This window comes from Microcaecilia unicolor, chromosome 5, assembly GCF_901765095.1.
Source record: "Microcaecilia unicolor chromosome 5, aMicUni1.1, whole genome shotgun sequence".
Taxonomy (NCBI): domain Eukaryota; kingdom Metazoa; phylum Chordata; class Amphibia; order Gymnophiona; family Siphonopidae; genus Microcaecilia; species Microcaecilia unicolor.
In genome coordinates this window covers 176896160-176917140 of record NC_044035.1, presented here as the reverse complement: position 1 = coordinate 176917140, position 20981 = coordinate 176896160, and the positions used below count along the sequence as shown (strand labels likewise).

At 48.5% G+C, this 20981-nt stretch overlaps 1 protein-coding gene across 1 annotated transcript in view; it reads left to right on the top strand.

Annotated features, from left to right (window-relative positions):
• The window catches only part of LOC115470429 (splicing factor 3B subunit 3-like), a gene marked incomplete at its 3' end in the record, with an annotated part of 107982 nt that overhangs the window by 10171 nt on the left and 76830 nt on the right, over positions 1 to 20981 (top strand). The window contains 3 exon segments of the mRNA XM_030203607.1: positions 8048 to 8197; positions 8726 to 9052; positions 11159 to 11331. Coding sequence (XP_030059467.1) covers positions 8128 to 8197; positions 8726 to 9052; positions 11159 to 11331 — 570 coding nt within the window.

The following is a 20981-nucleotide window of genomic DNA, read 5'->3' as shown; positions in this document are numbered from 1 at the left end:
TTGAGCCTGCAAAGAGGTGGGAAAATGTGGGATACAAATGCAATAAATAAATACAAATGGTTAAAAGGAAGCTAAAGAGATATACTTCAAAGCTTAGGACATTAAATCAGGCATGGACATTGTCTTAGAATCCCTGAGCAGATGCATTCCTTGTATTTACAAAGGTGGAAAGAAGAGAAAATGGCAGCCAGTATGGTTAAAAGGTGAAGTGAAAGAGGCTATTACAGCCTAAAGAATGGAAAAAGGACCCAAATGAAGAAAATACGAAGCAACATAAACACTGGCAAGCTAGATGCAAAGTACTGATAAAGATGGCTAAAACAGAATATGAAGAAAAACTTGCCGAGGAGACAAAACTCATAGTAACGCCTTTTTCAGGTATATCTGAACCAGAAAGCCTGTGAGAGAATCTTTGGGACGTCTGGATCATGAAGGAGCAAAAGGGGTACTTAGGGAGGCCATTTCAGAGGAATTGAATGAATTCTTTGCTTCGGTCTATATGGAAGAAACTGTAAAAGATCTGTCTGTACTGGAAATGGTTTTTAACACTGATTATGGGAGAAACTGAAAGAAATCTTGTTGATCCTGGAAGGCGTACTGAGCTAAATTGACACACCAAAGAGTGATAAATCACCTGGACCACATGGTATACACCCCAGGGTACTGAAAGAACTCAAACATGAAATTGCTGATGTGCTGTTAGTGATCTATAACCTGTCCGTAGTACTTGAAGATTAGGGTGGCCAGCATAATGCAGATTTCTTTTCACAAATCAGTGGGCACTTAAGCTGTTGAAAACCAGACTTCTTGCTCATGGGGAAAGTGTTTACACTTAATCCCAGATACCAAGGAACCCCTACTGAGGTTTGACCATGCATTTTGCAGTCTGAGCCTCACAGAAGTAAATTATGACATTTGTTTCTCTAATGCCAGTAAGGCAGAGGTTCTGTATGTATCCTTTCATGAAGAATGCACTTCTCCCAAGTGTGGCAACTTTAGTGACCAAGCATCTTCTCCCCTTACTTTGTATACCATAGTCATTCCCCTTATTCAGTAGAATCCCCACTGGCATGAATAAACATTAAAAATACTAAATTAAAATGTTTCTTCATCTTGCTCTTGCAATTTCTAGCTTTTTTAGCAGGAGGTTGGGGATTCAGCTTCATGTGGTGTTAAGTACCTCTGTCTGATTCCATTGCATAGTTGCCTATATGCTTTAACTCAGCTTTGTCTATGAAAGAAATAAGAATGGTTCTCATTTTTTAATATGCTTAACTTCTCATCCTATATAATAATTCTCACCTCCAACATTCTGAGGCTGCCTGGAACAATTGTTTTCTGCTGGAGGTGGTGTCCTTCATGTAGTAGATAAGAGTGACGTCACACAACCCACACCAGATTGGCCAATAGAAGGGAGAGGGGCGGAGCCATGATACAGGGAGCAGCGAATCAGCACAACACTGGGAATGCACAACAGCAGGAACAGAAGCCTCTCTCAAACATACACACTCAGAGGAAAACCTTGCTAGCGCCCGTTTCCTTTGAAACATAAACGGGCCTTTTTTACTAGTAGGAAATAAAATAAGGCTCGTTAGCAAAATAAAAGTAAGCCAAGCCTTCCTTGTCATCAAGCAGATGAAGCCATTACGTATGGGTTATGTCCATCAACCAGCAGGGGAGATAGAGAGCGCTCAAACTTTCACAGTGCCCTCTTGGCCAGCTAGCTCCACTGCCTCTTCAGTATTCTCTATCTCCCTTAGCAGGGTGGCTGCAGCTTGTTCGAGCTCCAGAAAAATCTGCCGGGAGGTGGTTCCTGGCTTGCCAGTTGTTAACCGGGGTGTTGGAGGCTATAGCAGCTTCACTTTAAAGGCACATAGGTTAGCCCTTTCCCTGCCTTACCCATACCTCTGTGGATGTGGACATATTGCCTTGCTTTCCCTGTCCTTACCCACCAACAGTGGATGCAGGCATATAGGTTCGCCCTTTCCCTGCCTTTCCCACTCATCTGAGCCTCCGGAGTCTTCAATACCTCTGCTTTCCTCACAGCTAAAAAAAAAAAAAAAAAAAAGTCGCGTCGCGTTTTTAAACGCAGAGACGCTGGAACAGAGGTTTTTGACCTGATTTTCTGCAGGATCGTAGTTGTACACTAGATCCTTTGAGGTAAGAGTGTTTTCCAACTCCTCCGGGGTGGGCCCGTGATCGGGGTGATTTTGGCGCGAAACCACCATTTTGGATTTTACCGCCATTTTTCGGCGATGGCTGCGGACAATGTAAAGCGCTGTTCCACTTGTGGCAAGCGCAAATCAGCAGCAGGGCTCTGTAAATCGTGCTGTATTGGCGTAGGAGCCGAGCATGGCGAGCGATGTTTCTTCCCGCTCTGAGCTGGCAGCGGGTGCCATTTTGCTTACACCGCATGGCGCGGCCTCCGTGGACGCGGAGAGACCTGAGCCGGGTGGGGCACCTTGAGATGAGGTTATTTCAGGAGTGGCTAGCACCGGACAGGATTTGGGTGCCCAGGGTGAGATTTTCTCCCCGGATTTTGTGCTTTTGCTGCATAAAGCATATATGATGAAAAGAGCCCTTCCTCAAGGGTCGCCTGAGGCTCCTCTGATTGCCCCCCCGATGGATTCTGGCCTGGGACTGCCCAGTGAGGCTTTTTTCCCGGATGCTTGGCCTAAAGATAAGCGCAGAAGGGTTAATTCCGCTTCAGATTGTGGTGCACCTTTTTCCCCCCCCGTGGTCGGGGTGTGAGGATTCGGAGAACTCTGACAGACGTTCTTGATCTGAGGAACCAGAGTCAGGTGCGGATTTACCACAGGATCTGGATGATCCCTCCGCGGTGAGGATTTTCCACCCTGATGAGCTGCCAGCGCTTATTTCAGATACCCTGCAGGCCATCTCGATTGAAGATCCTGACAGTGGCATGGCCTCCTCGGGTAATCCCAGGATGGCTAGTACCAAGAAAGCTGCTCGGGCCTTCCCTTTGCATGACTCCATCCTAGAGCTTGTTTCGGCTCAGTGGGCTGACCCCGAGGGACCTTTGAGAGTTTCCAGGGCTATGGGGCAGTTATACCCTCTGCGTGAGGGACATATGGCTCGTTTTCAAATGCCTACAGTGGATGCCCTAGTCACTGCGGTGACAAAGAGAACTACCCTCCCTGTTGAAGGAGGTGTTGCCCTGAAGGATGTTCAAGACTGTAGGCTGGAAACAGCGTTGAAACGGTCCTTTGAAATTGCAGGTCTCACTGTTCGGGCGTGCAGCTGTTATGCTGTGAGAGCCTGCCTAGCTTGGCTGCAACAGGCAGTGGCTCAGCCCGGAGATGGAGCGGAGCCCTTCTTGGATGTGGCTCCGCGGATGGAGGTGGCCTTGTCCTTTCTGGCTGATGCCCTTTATGACCTTGTCAGAGCTTCGGCTAAACAAATGGCAGTAGCAGTGGCGGCTCGCCGTCGTCTGTGGCTACGACACTGGGCAGCGGACATGGCCTCTAAGCAAAGGTTGGTGAAGTTGCCTTTTCAAGGACTTCTCCTATTTGGTGAGGAGTTAGAGAAAATTGTGAAAGGCCTGGGTGATCCAAAACCCCAGCGCTTGCCCGAAGATAGGCAGAGGCCTTCCTCTAAGGGCCAGGCGGTCCACTCCTCGTACAGACCTCGCTTCCGTGAAGCTAGAAGGTACCGCCCGGGGCGTTCTGCTGGGTTCACTTCATGTGCCCGTGGTCAGCAGAGGAACTCCTTTCGCTCGGACAAGCGTTCCGCAGCCGGTGGCTCAAGACCAGGAGTTCAGGGGCGACCCTCTCAATGATGGTGCGCCGGCCCTCTCCTCGATGCCTGTCGTCGGACGGCTTTCCCTCTTTGTCGAGGAGTGGGCCAAGATTTCCTCAGATCAGTGGGTTCTGGACCTGATCAGAGATGGATACAGAATAGAATTCAACGCCCCAGTAAGAGACGTGTTTGTGGAGTCCCGATGCGGTTCTGCCGTCAAACGGGCGGCGGTGGAGGAGACTTTACAAGGTCTGATTCAGTTAGGGCCAGTGACCCCGGTGCCTCCCGCCGAGCAAGGCTGCGGCCGATACTCTATCTACTTTGTGGTGCCGCGAAAAGGTGGGTCCTTTCGCCCTATTCTGGACTTAAAAGAAGTGAACAAGTCCCTGAGAGTGCGGCATTTCCACATGGAATCCCTGTGCTCCGTCATTGCGGCGGTTCAGCCAGGAGAGTTTCTCACGTCTGTAGACCTGAAAGAAGCTTACTTGCACATACCGATTTGGCCCCCGCACCAGAAGTTTCTGAGGTTTGCGGTGTTGGGAAAACATTTCCAGTTCAGGGCCTTGCCTTTTGGCCTCGCCACAGCTCCCCGAACCTTTTCGAAGGTAATGGTGGTAGTAGCTGTTTTTCTCAGGCGAGAAGGTATCAGGGTTCACCCGTACCTAGACGACTGGCTCATCAGAGCAGACTCTGCAACAGAGAGCTTAAAAGCTACAGCCAGAGTGGTCTCAGTACTGCAATCTCTAGGCTGGGTCGTCAATATGGCCAAAAGTCACCTGTCCCCTTCACAATCTCTAGAGTTTTTGGGGGCCAGGTTCGACACAGTCTCAGGCTATGTGTTCCTACCCGAGCTAAGGCGGTGCAAGCTTCAGAATCAGGTCCGTCTGCTCCTGAGGATGCCCTGCCCGCGAGCTTGGGACATTGTCCAGCTGCTGGGATCGATGACAGCCACGATGGAAGTGGTACCCTGGGCGAGAGCGCACCTGAGACCTCTACAGTATTCCCTACTCCGGAGATGGTCTCCTATTTCTCAGGATTACCAATGCAGACTTACTTGGCTCCCTGCGGCCCGTCTCAGCATGGAGTGGTGGCTCTCGGACAGCATGCTGCGGCGAGGAATGCGGCTGACGCTCCCCGTTTGGTGCCTAGTGGTAACAGATGCCAGCCTGAAGGGCTGGGGCGCACACTGCAAGGGGAAGCATGCCCAGGGTCTTTGGACACCCGAGGAGTCTGAGTGGTCCATCAACCGCCTAGAGTTGAAAGCGGTGTTTCAGGCGCTTCTGGCCTTTCAAGTGACCCTGGAAGGATTGGCTGTCAGAGTGATGTCGGACAACACGACAACGGTGGCCTATATAAATCGACAAGGCGGAACAAGGTGCAGAGCACTAGCCGCGCAGGCCGAACTGATTTGCCACTGGGCCGAGCTGCATCTTCAGTGTCTGTCGGCAGCTCATATTGCAGGTCAGAGCAATGTGCAGGCTGATTATCTGAGCAGGCATCAGATTGATCCAGCAGAATGGAATCTGGCAGACGAAGTATTCCTGCAGATCTGTGCCAAATGGGGCAAGCCCGTGATGGATCTAATGGCGACAAGTGCCAATACCAAAGTCCCGTGCTTCTTCAGCAGACGGAGAGATCCTCGCTCGGCGGGGTTGGATGCCTTGGCTCAACCCTGGCCTCCGGGTCTACTTTATGTGTTTCCCCCATGGCCCTTGATAGGGCGTCTGCTCTTGCGGATTCGGCTGCACCCAGGAGAAGTGGTCCTCATCGCCCCGGATTGGCCAAGGAGACCTTGGTATGCAGACCTCCGACAGATGCTCCTGGAGGTTCCTCTGCCGTTAGCTCTGGTACCGAACCTGTTGACTCAGGGACCGGTAGCCATGGAGGACGCCGGCCGCTTTGGTCTTACGGCATGGCTATTGAGAGGGCGCAATTGAGGGATAAAGGTTATTCCAATAAAGTTATTTCCACTCTCCTGCAAGCCCGCAAGCGGTCCACTTCCTTGGCTTATGCCAGGATTTGGTGCCTGTTTGAGTCTTGGTGTGCTTCCAGAGCCATTGTTCCAATGCGGGCTCCTGTCTCGCCGATTCTGGACTTTTTGCAGGAAGGTGTACAAAAAGGCTTGGCCTATAATTCCCTGCGGGTGCAGGTGGCAGCGTTGGCCTCCCTTCGTGGTAAGGTGGAAGGCGTGTCTTTGGCTGCTCACCCAGATGTGGCACGGTTTCTTAGAGGGGTGCTTCGGCTACGACCTCCAGTGCGAGCACCCTGTCCAGCTTGGAACCTGGGGCTAGTTTTGAAAACCCTGCAGGCATCTCCTTTTGAGCCGCTTCGGGGAGCATCGGAGAAAGACTTGACACTGAAGGCCGTTTTTCTGGTGGCCATTACCTCGGCGAGACGGGTGTCAGAGCTCCAGGCGCTGTCCTGTAGAGACCCATTTCTGCAATTTTCAGAGTCCGGAGTCACGGTTCGGACCGTGCCTTCCTTTATGCCTAAGGTGGTTTCAGCCTTTCACTTAAACCAGCCTATTTTCTTGCCCTCTTTTTCAGAGGAAGAGTTTCCAGAATCTTTTGGGCAGCTGCACCTTTTGGATGTGCGCAAGACTCTGCTGCAGTATCTGCGAGTTACTAACTCTTTCAGGTCTTCTGATCATCTGTTTGTTTTGCTATCCGGTTCTCGCAGAGGGTCTCCAGCGTCTAAAGCCACTATTGCCCGCTGGCTCAAAGAAACTATCTTTTCAGCTTATCTGCTGGCCGGCAGGGTTCTGCCTGTAGCCTTTAAGGCACATTCTACTAGAGCGATTTCTTCCTCTTGGGCTGAAACTGGAGCACTCTCTCTTCAAGAGATATGCAGTGCAGCAACATGGGCTTCTAAGCTCTCCTTTGCCTGACATTACAGGCTGGATGTGGCTGCCAGGAGGGATGCGCGTTTTGGTGCACAAGTGCTAGCGCATGGTGTGGCTTGTTCCCACCCTATCTAGGGATTGCTTTGTTACATCCCATACATTAATGGCTTCATCTGCTTGATGACAAGGAAGGGAAAATTAGTTTCTTACCTTGGTAATTTTCTTTCCTTTAGTCATAGCAGATGAAGCCATGAGCCCTCCCTGTATGATTGTCTGTATGTTGTGAATCTGTTTTTCAGGTTCTGTTCTAATTTCCTGAAGTTCCTTCCTTGGGAGAAAATTGGAAAACAATCTTCGATTCATGTTCAGTTTAAATTTAGGAGGATGTGTTCATTCCCTCCAGGAGGCGCGTGTGTTCCCCTCCAGTTCTATAAATAGGAGGATGAGTTCATTCCCTCCAGTGTGTTGGGAGGATGTGTGATTCCCTCCAGGAGGCGCGTGTGTTCCCCTCCACTTATACAATAAGGAGGATGAGTTTATTCCCTCCAGGAGGATGTGCATTCCCTCCTTTATGAGTTCATGCCCTTGTGATGGGCCATCGTTCGCTGTGAGGAAAGCTCTTGTGATTCCCATTGCGGTTTGCCATACTGCTTTGGAAGCTTCAAATACTGAAGAGGCAGTGGAGCTAGCTGGCCAAGAGGGCACTGTGAAAGTTTGAGTGCTCTCTATCTCCCCTGCTGGTTGATGGACATAACCCATACGTAATGGCTTCATCTGCTATGACTAAAGGAAAGAAAATTACCAAGGTAAGAACCTAATTTTCCCTTCTGACGCTGTGACCTCCTTATGTTTAAAAAAGGTTATAAACCTGGGATGCTTGTTCTTTTTTGAGCTGCTCATTGTGACCTCAGTATGTTACTTCCCTTCAGACTTGGGGTTGAAAATGCGCTCTAACAAGGGGCTGTATAAGTATTTTATTGAAAACCCAGTGGAAGGGTTTTGAAGAAATCTTTCATGCTTTCTTTCAAGTACTTAGTAAGTTCTTTGTCTCGGTAATGTCTCCTATGGCCTGGAACCATAAGATATATTCCCCTGTCCCATCTTGTGACAGTGTTAATTCTGCAGACTGTACATGTATTTTTTTCTAGTGGGTGCAGATGGCATTTGCAAGCACGTGATTGAATGTATGCAAAGAATACAGTAATGCTGTATATGGTAATTAGTGTCTGACTTCAGACTGTACATGCATTTTTTTTCTAGTGGGTGCAGATGGCATTTTCAAGCATGTGATTGAATGTACATAAAAAATACAGTAATGCTGCATATGGTAATTAGTGTCTGACTTCCTCAGTGGTAGTTAATTTTGCCTTTATATTTGATCTAATATTCTGTTCTTAATAAGTTGAATATTACTACATTAAGTCTTTGTACTTAATTTTTTTACAGCTATTTTTTTCTAGCATCTATAATATAAAGTGAAGCAAGAATTGAGAGAGTGAAAGTGCTTTCATCATCCTACCACCATCATGTTCCTATACAACATAACATTACAAAGAGCCACTGGCATCAGCTATGCTATCCATGGCAACTTTTCAGGTAAATGCCCTTCTTTTGTTGCTGAAACCTTAGACCGAGTTTCGACCGGAGTTTCCCAAGCCTCTCCTGGAGATGCACCTTTCCAGTTGGGTTTTCAGGAGTGCCACAATAAATATGTACTGTATTCTTATACATACAATATGTGCGTTAAATGCATTTTTACAAACCACTCCTACCCCCATATGTGCTATATGAGTGAGCGTGCTATACTGGTGTATTTTTACTAAGATGTGTTAATAATACCTGCAAAAACCTAAAAAGAAAAGCCTTTAAAAACAAATGCTTTAATTTTGCAATTAGTGTGTTTTAGGAAACTAAACTAGTATAGCTCGCATTATATGTGTAAAAATACAGTATATGAGGGTTTTGTATACACTGCTTTTCCCAGTATACAAATATATTTCATGCATATTTCTTGTTGATATCCTAAAAACCAGACAACTATAGTGTGCCTTCAGGAGAGGCTTGGGAAACACCAGTTGAGATTGTAACTTTTCCATTTTGACTCTTGGGTTTGTTCATTTCTAGGAACAAAATTGCAAGAAATAGTTGTATCCCGGGGAAAGATCCTGGAGTTGCTGCGACCGGATGCCAACACAGGAAAGGTGCATACCTTGCTGACAGTGGAAGTGTTTGGTGTTATTCGCTCCCTCATGGCCTTCAGGCTGACAGGTGGAACGAAGGATTATATTGTGGTGGGAAGTGATTCAGGCAGGATTGTTATTCTAGAATATCATCCTTCCAAGAATATGTTTGAAAAGATTCATCAGGAAACCTTTGGCAAAAGTGGCTGTCGTAGAATTGTTCCTGGTCAGTTCTTGGCTGTGGATCCCAAGGGCAGAGCTGTCATGATTAGTAAGTAAATTATTTTTTTATGCTGTTTGAATTTTTCTATTGTCATTCTTTCGGCACAGTTTGCAATATGTTTATATTTTATGAATTGTAACATTTTCTGCAGATTCTAGTATATGCTCTGCCGAAGCAAGCACCTGTTTTCTGCAGATTCTAATGTTCTAGGTAACCTTGATGCAGTGTATGGAGGTAATATCATTCTGTTACACTGCACTGTTGGAGATGTACAAGTAAATAAAACATAGGTATGGCAGGTAAGAGCATAAGGCATCAGATATGGAGAAAGTTTTAGAAATTTTGGACACGAAGCAACAGTATTTGAGATTGAGGGAGAAAACATTTCTTTCAAAGCCAGCTGTGATGACATCTGTTGGTCAGATTGGTGTCAGCTGTTCCCAGATTCTAGGTGACCTGGTGCCTGGGACTTTCCAGCATGTAGGTCCTTCTAATCTCTTCATTTTGCTTCATTTTCTCATGTAATACACCAGGGGTTTTCAGCCTTTTTCTGTACATACTAGTAAAAAAGGCCCGTTTCTGTTGTAAAGGAAACGGGCGCTAGCAAGGTTTTCCTCGGAGTGTGTATGTTTGAGAGAGTGTGTGAGAGAGAGTGAATGTGCGAGTGTGTGTGACAGAGAGAGGGAGTGAGACTGGGTGCGAGTGTGTGTGACAGAGAGAGAGTACGTGCTAGGGTCCCCCCTCCCAGTTGCAGGGGGGTCCCCCCCTCCCTCCTTCCCTCCCTCCCTCCCAGTTGCAGGGTCTGTCTCCCCCCTCCTTTTGTCCGCCACGTTTTAATGCACTATCCAGTTGAAACAGCTTTAGACTTGTTTCAGATGGAATAACAATTTAAAAACGACAATGTGAAGCAGCAGCTCCTTGGTTTCCTTGTTTTTGAGTGTATACCAATGGCGGCTGCGTAGGGGAGTGGAAACAGAGATTAACCAATGGGCTTCCTTGCTTACCGTAGACTTGCTTTGCTCACTTCCACTCCTGTCTATTAAACGTCCTGCAGCATCTCATAGGTTTGCTTGCTTTGTTTTGAGTGAACGGGAATGTCAGCTGCGCTGGAGTCGGACCCGCTGCTCTTTCTCTCCCCCGTCGCCACTGGACCCTGACCCCCGCCCTGAGCCCTCACTCGCCTCCTCCACATTGGACACTTGCCGCCTCGTTGCCCTCCCTCTTCGTCCTCTCCGACATTCCGAATCCAGACTTGGAGAGGGAGGGTGGCGGCGGTTTTTTGAGGGTGGTTATTGTGCGCGGGTGGTTCGGGAGGTTTGCAGCCAGTCTCGAGCAATTCCTAGGCAGGGGGAGGAGTAGGGAAACACGATCCGCGTGTGTCCCTACTCCTTCCTCCCCCCCCCCCCCCCCCGCCTGGGTCGCTGTTTGCTGCTGGCTGGGTCACAGTTTGTTGCTGTGCGTCGGGCTGGTGACGTCATCCGAGGCGCAGCTAATCAGTGGCACTTCATTGGTTTCGATGAGCTGTGTGGGATTCATGACGTCAGTGTTATCTACTGCACTTAGCAGACCACCTCCGAGGGACCCATGGTTCCATGCAGCGTCAGAACGTTGGAGGTGAGAATTATTATATAGGATTCACAAATTATGTAAGCAACCACTGGTGTTCCATTGGTCTCTGGTGCCTGATGGGCCTGTGTTTTGTATTTGTACCCCCACCCTATAGCTTCCCACACCCAAGTATGCATATATCACCTCTGGGCCCCCCCCCCCCCCCCCCCCCCCCATACTCCCCACACAGTGCACCAGCCCAGTTGCATTGATTGGAGAAGAGTGGGGCTGGCAGTCTGATGAGTGAAACATGAAAGCACCCAATAGAATTAACTTTTTTTTTTCCCCCGTTAATTTTAGTCATTCCTTGACAGGGGTGATTAAGCTTTCACATGCAATCATATGGATGTAACTGTGCTTGATAAACTTTGAAAAATGGTCAGTTTGTAAGCTTTTGAATTTTTTTAAGTAAACATGTTCAGATCAGTTATTTGTGAATGAGGAGCTGATGACTGTAAAAGTCCCAAGTTCTGATGGACGAGTGGTTGCCCCTTAATTTACTGTTGGGTCTCTGTTCCTACTCAGCAGATTGATTTGCTTTTGCAGGTGCTATTGAGAAGCAGAAGCTGGTTTACATTCTGAACAGAGATGCTGCAGCTCGTCTGACTATTTCTTCCCCGCTTGAAGCTCACAAAGCCAACACCCTGGTCTACCATGTGGTGGGAGTTGACGTGGGCTTTGAAAACCCCATGTTTGCCTGTCTAGAGATGGATTATGAGGTAAATACAGTTTATGAATTGTTGCTAGTAGTAAAAGGGATAGGGAAGCCTCATTGCTGTGGTTTTGGCAAAAGGAAATTGTAAGAGCCATATACGTTTACAGCACTTTATAGAGTAATTCAAATTTTATGTGTTTTCTCTGTAAGTGAATTAAATAGCTAGTGGTGGTAATATTCTGTTCAAGGATGAGATGATGTAAGAAATGGTATTGTCACTTAGTAACTTTTATGGAACCCTGTGTTTCATCATCCCTTCAGAGCAGTCTGTATGTTTGGGTTTAAGTTCTCTCCTTCGAGTACATGGAGACTGACAACCATGAGTTTCATGACATCACCCTATGAGAGTCTTGTGCAGACCTCAGCTAGCCAGCATGTCTTATTCTCCATGAAATTGTAGGCTAGCTCTGTGCAGTCTGAGCTGGTGTGAGAAAATTTGGAGTTACATGGTTAAGAGCAGGGGTTATTGGTTGCTCAGGAATCCTTTCCCCTCCCACTTGACAGTTGAGGACAAGATAGCTTGGATTGTCTGAGACCAGTTCTGTAGCCCAGGGATGTAGAACTCAGCACTACCAGGCTACCTCTTGACTGGCCAAGCTTTTAAAGTGTTTGTGTGTGGGGGGGAGAAGATTGTACATTTTGTCTTCCTTGTAGTTCATTAAAACTTTTTGTTTATTTGTTACATTTTGTATCCAACAAGTGATTAACACCACTTAAAAAAAGAAGTTAAGGGGAAAAGACCTCATAAGTAATGATCTGTCACTGCAAGCCCATGGCCATTAGACAATGTTTGTCTGGTGCCAGTTTGTTGTAATCATCGGTCAAAAACCCCCCAGCCAACCACAAACGTTGGGAAAAATGTTTGTTATTTTTTTAAATATTTTTTCTTTATGCACTTAAAAACAATACATTCAAATGTAGTGTACTGTCCAGCATGCAAAGTTCAGAAAGAATGAATCAAAATTCAGCTTAGCTTGACGCGTGTAGTTCTCCCGAAAAACCACTGAAACCCAAAGGACCCGTTTCGCCAACGAGCACATGTCAAGTACTACTTAGAACAGTTTCCACGGTTTAAAAACCCGGTATCCCCTAAAGAAGCCTTTTGGCGAAACTAGTCCGTTTGGTCGAAGCGCTTCCTCCGGAGCTCGCCACACCTTTTCACCAGGTGGTCAGGCAGCAGAAGGCATGTCGAAAATTCCTGGCCAGGGGTACTTACAACACTTTTGATGTGACATCCAGAATTGCTGCTTAAAGTATAGTGTTGCGCAGACTCCCATGGCTGCGTGTCTCTGACCTGGATCATAAGATCCAGCAGTGAATGGCGGATGTTCCTTGCCGGGGGGGGGGGGGGGGGGGGGAGATAACCTTTTTGGTGGAAAAGTAGAGGATGTGGTCGATCAGATCAAAAAGCACCATGATGCTATGGATTCTCTCTCCCATCGGGTGTCTTCTGCTACCACCTCCTCATCTAGGAGTTTTTTTTGAAGGGAGGAAGAGTGCTCCCTATTCCTATAATAGGCATAGGTACACACCTGCTTCTCGGCAGCCTGCCCAGGCTCAGTCCCAGCGTGCTCGTTCTTGTCAACAGCGTGCGCCTAAGGCCCATGCGGCTCCCCAGCAAAAGCAAGGGACGGGCTTTTGACTGGCTCCAATGGAGCGTAGACACAGTGCAAGTGTCTGTTCAGGACGCCTTACCAGTTGGAGGGAGGTTAATATTTTTTCAGCAAAGGTGGCCTTTTATAACCTCCGACCAGTGGGTTCTTCAAATAGTCTGGTTAGGATACACTCTCAATCTGGAATCCATGCCTCCAAATTGTCTGCCGGGAGCTCAGTCTTTCAGCTCCCAGCACAAGCAGGTACTTGCAAAGGAACTCTCTGCTCTTCTAAAGACCAGTGCGGTCGAACCCTTTCCACCAGGGGAAGAAGAGCTGGGATTCTATTCCAGGTACTTCCTTGTGCAAACGAAAACAGGGGGGGAAGCGTCCCATCCTAGACCTGATGACTCCCAGATCTGCCTCTCCACACCAGAAATCTCAGCCGAAATCCAGGCCAAAGTATTAGCCTGCCTGTCTGACATTGCTGCCTGGATGTCTCAGCGCCATCTGAAACTAAACATGACCAAGACTGAGTTTCTTACCTTTCCCCCTAAACCAACCTCTCCTCCTCTCCCATTCTCTTTCTGTGGATAACACTCTCATCCTTCCTGTCTCATCAGCTCGTAACCTTGGGGTAATCTTCGACTCCTCCCTCTCCTTCTCTGCACATATTCAACAGACTGCTAAAACCTGTTGTTTCTTTCTCTATAATATCAGCAAAATTCGCCCTTTCTTTTCTGAGCACACTACCAGAACCCTCATCCACGCTCTTATCACCTCTCGCTTAGACTATTGCAACTTGCTTCTCACAGGTCTCCCACTTAGCCATCTCTCTCCTCTTCAATCTGTTCAAACGTCTGCTGCACGACTAATAGTCCGCCAGGGTCGTTATGCTCATATTAGCCCTCTCCTCAAGTCACTTCACTGGCTTCCTATCCGTTTCCGCATACAGTTCAAACTCCTCTTATTGACCTATAAGTGCATTCACTCTGCAGCTCCTCAGTACCTCTCCACTCTCATCTCTCCCTACATTCCTCCCCGGGAACTCTGTTCACTGGGTAAATCTCTCTTATCTGCATGCATCTCCTCCACTGCTAACTCCAGACTCCATTCCTTTTATCTTGCTGCACCATATTCCTGGAATAGACTTCCTGGGCCGGTACGTCAAGCTCCATCTCTGACCGTCTTCAAATCTAAGCTAAAAGCCCACCTTTTTGATGCTGCTTTTAACTCCTAACCCTTGTTCACTTGTTCAGAACCCTTATTTTATCATCCTTACTTTAATATTCCCTTATCTCTTGTTTGTCCTGTTTGTCCTAATTAGATTGTAAGCTCTGTCAAGCAGGGACTGTCTCTTCATGTTCAAGTTGTACAGCGCTGCGTACGTCTAGTAGCGCTATAGAAATAAGTAGTAGTATTACCTAAGGGCCCTGAACAAATTCCTAGTCCGAGAAAAGTTCAGGATGGTTTTCCTAGGCACCCTTCTTCCCATGATTATGGAAAACGATTGGCTATGCTCTCTTGGCTTAAAGAATGCCTATACCCACATCTTTTTTTTTTTTTTACTTTAAAGTTTTTATTGAGAGTTTAACAAGCATAACACCTCAAAATACTGAACAAACGTTACATTCCTTGTAGAACAATATACCTCCAAAGTTAGACATATACATGTATAAGTGCATAGTTCTCTTTTCGACCTACCCACTCTCCATTTTTGTCCCACCCTCCTCCCTTCCTTGAATCTATTTATTCCCCTTCCCCCTCCCTCCCTCTCCCACCCAAACTAACTCCCTTCCCTTCCCCTATACATAGTAACTTAAACTTTACATTTCACCCAGTATGTTATCCAAATGTACCCACTCCTCAGCATCCAATTTTAAACGCCCCAGTCTGCGATCTGTTAGTTTCTCCATCTCGGCCACTATTTTAATTTTTGCTGCCCATTGCTGTCCGGTCGGTCCCAATTTCGATTTCCAATGAAAAACTATGAGGGACTTCGCTGCCGCCAGACTTATGCGTTTTACGCGTCTATGCCATTTCAAACCCCTTCTATTCCCTCCCCCCAGAAGGCACCATTTAGGATCACAGGGGAAATCAACCTTCAGTGCTTTAGTGAGAGAGCTTGCAACATCTGACCAAAAATTTGCAGAACAGTACATGACCACCATATATGCCAATACGTTCCCACTGCTTTTCCACAACGCCAACACTGATCATTAGCATCAGAATACATCTTTTTCACACGGTCTGGTGTGTAGTACCATCTGCTTAATACTTTGTATGCATTTTTTTTAATCAATACACATATTGACGCCTTATTCACCTCCCTGCATATAGATTTCCACTCAGTCACATTCAGCTCACTCCCTAAATCTCGCTCCCACTCCTTCATATATGGAAATTTAATGAATTCCTCCCCCCGGAGATGGCGATAAAACAGAGTTATGCCTTTCCCCCTTTTGCTCACAAAACTCCATGTGTCTTCAAAGGTCTCCGCCTTTTCCATTGCAGGACTACCCCATCCCTGCTTACCAACAAAGTGTTTAACTTGCAAGTAGGCAAATATATCTGTCTGTGTTAGTCCTTATGTTACCTGTAGTTCCTCAAAGGGTCTAATTTCCCCGGAATCTAGTAAATCACTAAATTTGACCAATCCCCTGCGTGCCCACCCTACAAATCCCCTTCCCTGTCTTCCCGCCGGAAAGCTGGGCTCTTGAGTAATTAATGCATTGGTGGATAATATTCTCGTTCCTCTTAATTTATCCCTTTGTGACCCCCATATCATTAACAAGTGCATGATAAATGGGTTCCTCGTTATATGTTTATAAGTTTTAGTAGATATGGAAGCCCATAATACTCCCTTTAGAGAATATCCCTTCACAAAATGCTGTTCCAACCTTGTTAATGCTGTCTCATCCCCCCTATTCCACTCCGTCATAAATTTTAATTGGGCCGCCCCGTAATACCATTGTAAATTGGGAATACCTCTACCCCCTAGATCCACTGCTCTCCACATGATCTTCCTGGAAAGTCTGGCCCCCTTCCCTCCCCAAATGAACCGGAATATTTCAGATTGTAATCTAGATATCTCTCCCTTAGGGACTGAGATTGGCAAGGTTTGAAAAAAGAATAAAAGCTGGGGGAGCAGATTCATTTTTATTGCTGCTATCCTGCCCCACCATGACAGCCAGCCATGCCTCCAATTACTTAGGTCTCTCCTCATTTCCCTAAACAGTGGGATATAATTCAACAAATATAATTGAGATAAATCCCTCGGAATCTGAATTCCCAAATACCGAAAATGCCCTGCCGCTTTTTTAAATGAGTAGGACTCCAGCAATCTATTTACCTCGCTGTCTGAGAGAGTCACCCCCATCAATTCAGATTTATCGTAATTAACTTTAAAGCCAGACATCCCCCCATATCTATCCAGTTCCCGTTTAATAATAGGCAATGTCAATAGTGGATACCCAACATAAAACAAGACATTGTCTGCAAATAAAGCTATTTTATGCTCTGTATCCCCTATCCTCGCCCCTTTAATATCTGTTAGGATTCGCACCCGCTGTGCCAGGGGTTCAATGGAAATCGCAAACAATAATGGGGAGAGAGGGCAACCTTGCCGTGTCCCCCTTTGAATCGTAAACTGTCCTGTGTAACCCCCATTCACTTGTATTCTGGCTACTGGTGATTTATATAGGCACTGTAACCATCCCACAAATCTCTCCCCAAATCCCATTTCACTCATCACCTCCCATAAATAGTTCTACTCCACCCTGTCGAATGCCTTCTCGGCATCCGTTGTCAAAAAAGCCAGCGGCTCTTCGCTTTGTTGAGTACCCCATAGGATATGTAATGATCTCCTTATGTTATCTACCACCTGTCTCTTGGGCACGAAACCAGATTGATCTTCATTTATCAAATACGGCAGCACTATCCCCAGCCTATTGGCCATTATCTTGGCTAAGATCTTAATATCCACATTTATCAGGGATATCGGTCTATATGAACCACACACTCCTGGATCACGCCCCAGCTTTAACAGAACCGATATCCCCGCCTCATGCATACTAGGTGGGAAAGATCCACCTGTCAAACCACTGTTACCCACTCTACATAGGACAGGCACCAGTTCCTTGGAAAAGACCTTATAAAATTTGGCCGTGTACCCATCGAGTCCCGGAGCCTTCCCCCCTTTTAAATTTTTAATCACTTCAAACACTTCTTTCCTCAGCGACCCTCCAGACCGGTCAAGACGCGTGGGTTATGACTCCTACCAGCAGAGGGAGACTGAGAAAACACTGAGCTTTGAACACTGACTATATAACTTGTGCAGTACATACAGTAGCCAGTATTTTCTCAGTCTCAGCAGAGGTAGAAGGACAGCCTGTGCAGTCTTCAATAGTCTGGTGAGGTAGCTTTGATTTTAGGGATTAAGGATTTTGGGTTTCTTTCAAGAGATTTCTATCCTTTAAGTACCCTGTACGTGGTTTGCCAAAAAAAAAAAAAAGTGCTTCGGGGCCCTGGGTCCGGTGGGGCCCAGTAGTTCCCCCTGGGGTGTTACATCTGCTTTGTCGGGTCCCTCCCCCTGTGCTGCTCTCCAGTACTGTGTTACTGGCAGCTTTGTGCCTCGGCTGCTTTCTGTGTACTGCAGCCTTGAGAGCTGTACAATTTTCAGCTGCCAGAATTGTCTTCTGTCCCTTTAAGGGAGATATATTTATTTATTTGGTGCGGAACGAACGGGAGTTCTTTTCCGTCCTAGGAGCGAGAGAGCAGTGTTTTTTGGGGCTTGCCTGACATTGGGGCCGGTACGGGGTAACGCTGCCTTTACCTTTGGAGTTATGGCGGGCAAACTCCTCCGTTGTCGCGCGTGCTCACGCCGGGGCATCGAATCGCCGGGCGGTCCGTGTCGGCTGTGCGGTGAACCCAAACGTTTGGAGGCAGTTCCCCCGGAGTTAACCGCGGAAGTCCCGGCGGTATCGGCGGCCCCTTTATCAGTGGCAACTCAGGCAGGCCCGGCGGCGGCGCTTTCAGTTTCGGCTGGAACGGCCGCCATTTTGAATTCAGCGCGTTCTGCAGAGGCTGCTGTGGTTGAGCCAGTTGCCTCCGTTGTGCCACAGAAAGTGCCTAATGAGGGTCCAGGAGGGGTTGGCTTTCCTCCAGAGTTTGTATGGACTCTTTTTCAGGCTTGGAAATCGGGCCCCCCCCCAGGGAGTGGAGGGGGTTAGTCCCATGCTGCCTAAAAGACCCTGGATAGAGTGGACAGAGGACGAGGAATGTCTGTCTCAGGTGGGCACGGAAGGCCCATTTAGTGATGGGGGAGAGTCTGAGGGTTTTGAGGGTCCGGTAGATCCAGTGGACTCCCTTCCTGGGGAAGATCCCTCAGTAGTCAGGATTTTTCATAGGGATGAGCTTTCGGAGCTCATTGATCAGGTCACATCTACCCTTAAATTTAATCCTGAGGTAGCTGCAGGTGAATCTGGGCAGGATCCTTTGGTGAAAGGAATTCAGTGTAGAGCACGGACCTTTCCTATGAACAAGGATCTCAGGGAGATGATTACCCAGGAATGGGATTCGCCAGATTCGCCGTGTAAGGTTTCTAAGGCAATGGCAAGACTTTATCCCCTGCCGCAGGAGGATAGGGATTCCCTTAAGGCTCCTACGGTAGATGCAGTGGTTACAGCAGTAGATGGTGGGGCTGCACTCCGTGAACCCCAGGATAGGAGGTTGGAAGCATTTCTTAAGCGAAGCTTCGACTTGTCGGCGCTAGCTCTCCAGGCCTCGGTGTGTGGGGGCCTTGTGGCGCGGGCCAAGAAGCTCCTGGATGATCCCGGGGAGGTTGGGACCTCGGGGTTACAGGATTTAGCCAAGTTGGAGACGGGTTCATCTTTTTTGTCTGATGCACTGTATGATTTGTTGCGTGCGTCGGCTAAAAATATGGCTATGATAGTGGGAGCGCGTAGGGCTCTCTGGTTAAGAGGTTGGGTCGCGGATGCGGCCTCTAAGGCTAAGTTGTGTTCTCTCCCCTTCAAGGGTTCTAGGCTTTTTGGCGAAGAGTTGGATAAGTTAGTGAAAGGCCTTAGTGAGGCCAAGGTGCCTCGACTCCCGGATTTTCGTCCCAAGCTGGGAGTTAGGGGTAATTCCTCTCGAGGTCGACTTAGTGAGGCTCGACGGTATAGGCCTGGTAGGTTTAGTGGGGCTTCTATAGGTCGGTTCTTCCAGCGCACCCAGTCCTTTCGCGGGAGTCTTCGCGGAGTCCGGGGCTCGTTCGGGGGAGGTCAGACCTCGGGGCGGCTTGCCCAATGAAGGTGTGCAGACCCAGGTTCTGGTGCGTGTAGGGGCTCGGCTGAGTCAGTTTTACCAGAACTGGGTCCACATCACATCAGATCAGTGGGTTCTCGAAGTGGTTCGAGATGGTTATGCCCTGGAGTTCGAGACCTCTCCGCCCGAACGGTTTCTGGAGTCCCCTTGTCACTCGAGGCTCAAGAGAGCAGCAGTACGAGACACGTTGCGTCGTCTTCTCAGTCTGGAAGCAGTGGTTTCTGTTCCGCCCGCTCAGCAACGCTCGGGGTGTTACTCAATTTACTTTGTGGTGCCAAAGAAGGAGGATGCCTTTCGGCCTATTTTAGATCTAAAGAGAGTCAATGCAGCGCTCAAAGTTCCCTCTTTTCACATGGAGACGTTGCGGTCGGTCATTGTTGCAGTCCGGCAGGGAGAGTTTCTAACTTCTCTGGACTTGACAGAAGCTTATCTTCATATTCCCATTCGAGCGGCGCACCAGCATTTTCTTCGCTTTGCAGTTTTGGGGAAGCACTTTCAGTTTTGTGCCCTGCCCTTCGGTCTGGCAACAGCTCCCCGCACCTTTTCCAAGGTCATGGTGGTGGTGGCGGCAGCTTTGCGCCGGCAGGGGCATTTTGGTGCACCCGTATCTAGACGATTGGTTGATTCGGGCCAAGTCCCGGGCGGAGAGCGAGGGGGCGACGTCGCGTGTGGTACAGTTTCTCCAGTCGCTGGGCTGGGTGGTGAATTTCAGCAAGAGTCAGTTGGTACCGTCGCAATCTCTGGAGTATCTGGGCGTTCTCTTCGATACGAGCTCGGGTCGAGTGTTTTTTGCCCCCCCCCCCTCCCCCCCCCCCCCTCCCCCCCGAGAATCAGCAAGTTGCAGGACCTGATTCGGCGGTTTCTTGCACTGTTGTCACCGATGGCCCGGTCTTACCTGCAAGTTCTGGGGATGATGGCGGCAACCATAGAAGTAGTTCCTTGGGCCAGGGCGCACATGCGTCAGCTTCAGTCTTCTCTACTCAGTCGGTGGGCTCCCCTGTCGCAGGAGTTGGAGGTACGTCTACCGATGTCGGCGGTTGTCCGTCGCAGCCTCCGTTGGTGGCTCAGAACTTGCAATCTGGAGAAGGGAATGCCGTTGGAGTCCCCTCAGTGGGTGGTTCTTGTCACAGACGCCAGCCTGCTAGGATGGGGAGCGCATTGTCTCGGTCAGGTAGCGCAGGGGCGGTGGTCCCAGGCGGAAGCAAGGTGGTCCATCAACCGGTTGGAGACTCGGGCCATTCGGTTGGCACTTCAGTGTTTTCAGTCACTGCTTCTCCACAAGGCAGTCAGAGTGCTCTGCGACAATGCCACAGCCGTGGCCTATGTCAATCGTCAAGGGGGCACAAAGAGTCAGGCGGTCGCGGAGGAGACGGCACTGTTATGCCAATGGGCGGAAGGTCATCTTCAGGCGCTCTCGGCGGCTCATGTGGCCGGGGTGGACAACGTGGACGCAGATTTTTTGAGCCGGCATACTCTGGATCCCGGAGAGTGGTCTCTGCATCAGGCGGTGTTCGGCCGAATTGTGTCGGTCTGGGGTCTGCCAGTTATGGATCTGATGGCCACAGCGCGCAATGCCCAAGTCCCAAGGTTTTTCAGTCGTCGGAGAGATCCGCGTGCGGAGGGTCTCAACGCTCTGCTGTTACCCTGGCCGCAGGGATTGCTGTATGTGTTTCCTCCGTGGCCGTTGGTAGGTCGAGTAATCCAGCGCATCGAGCGGCACTCAGGACAGGTGATTTTG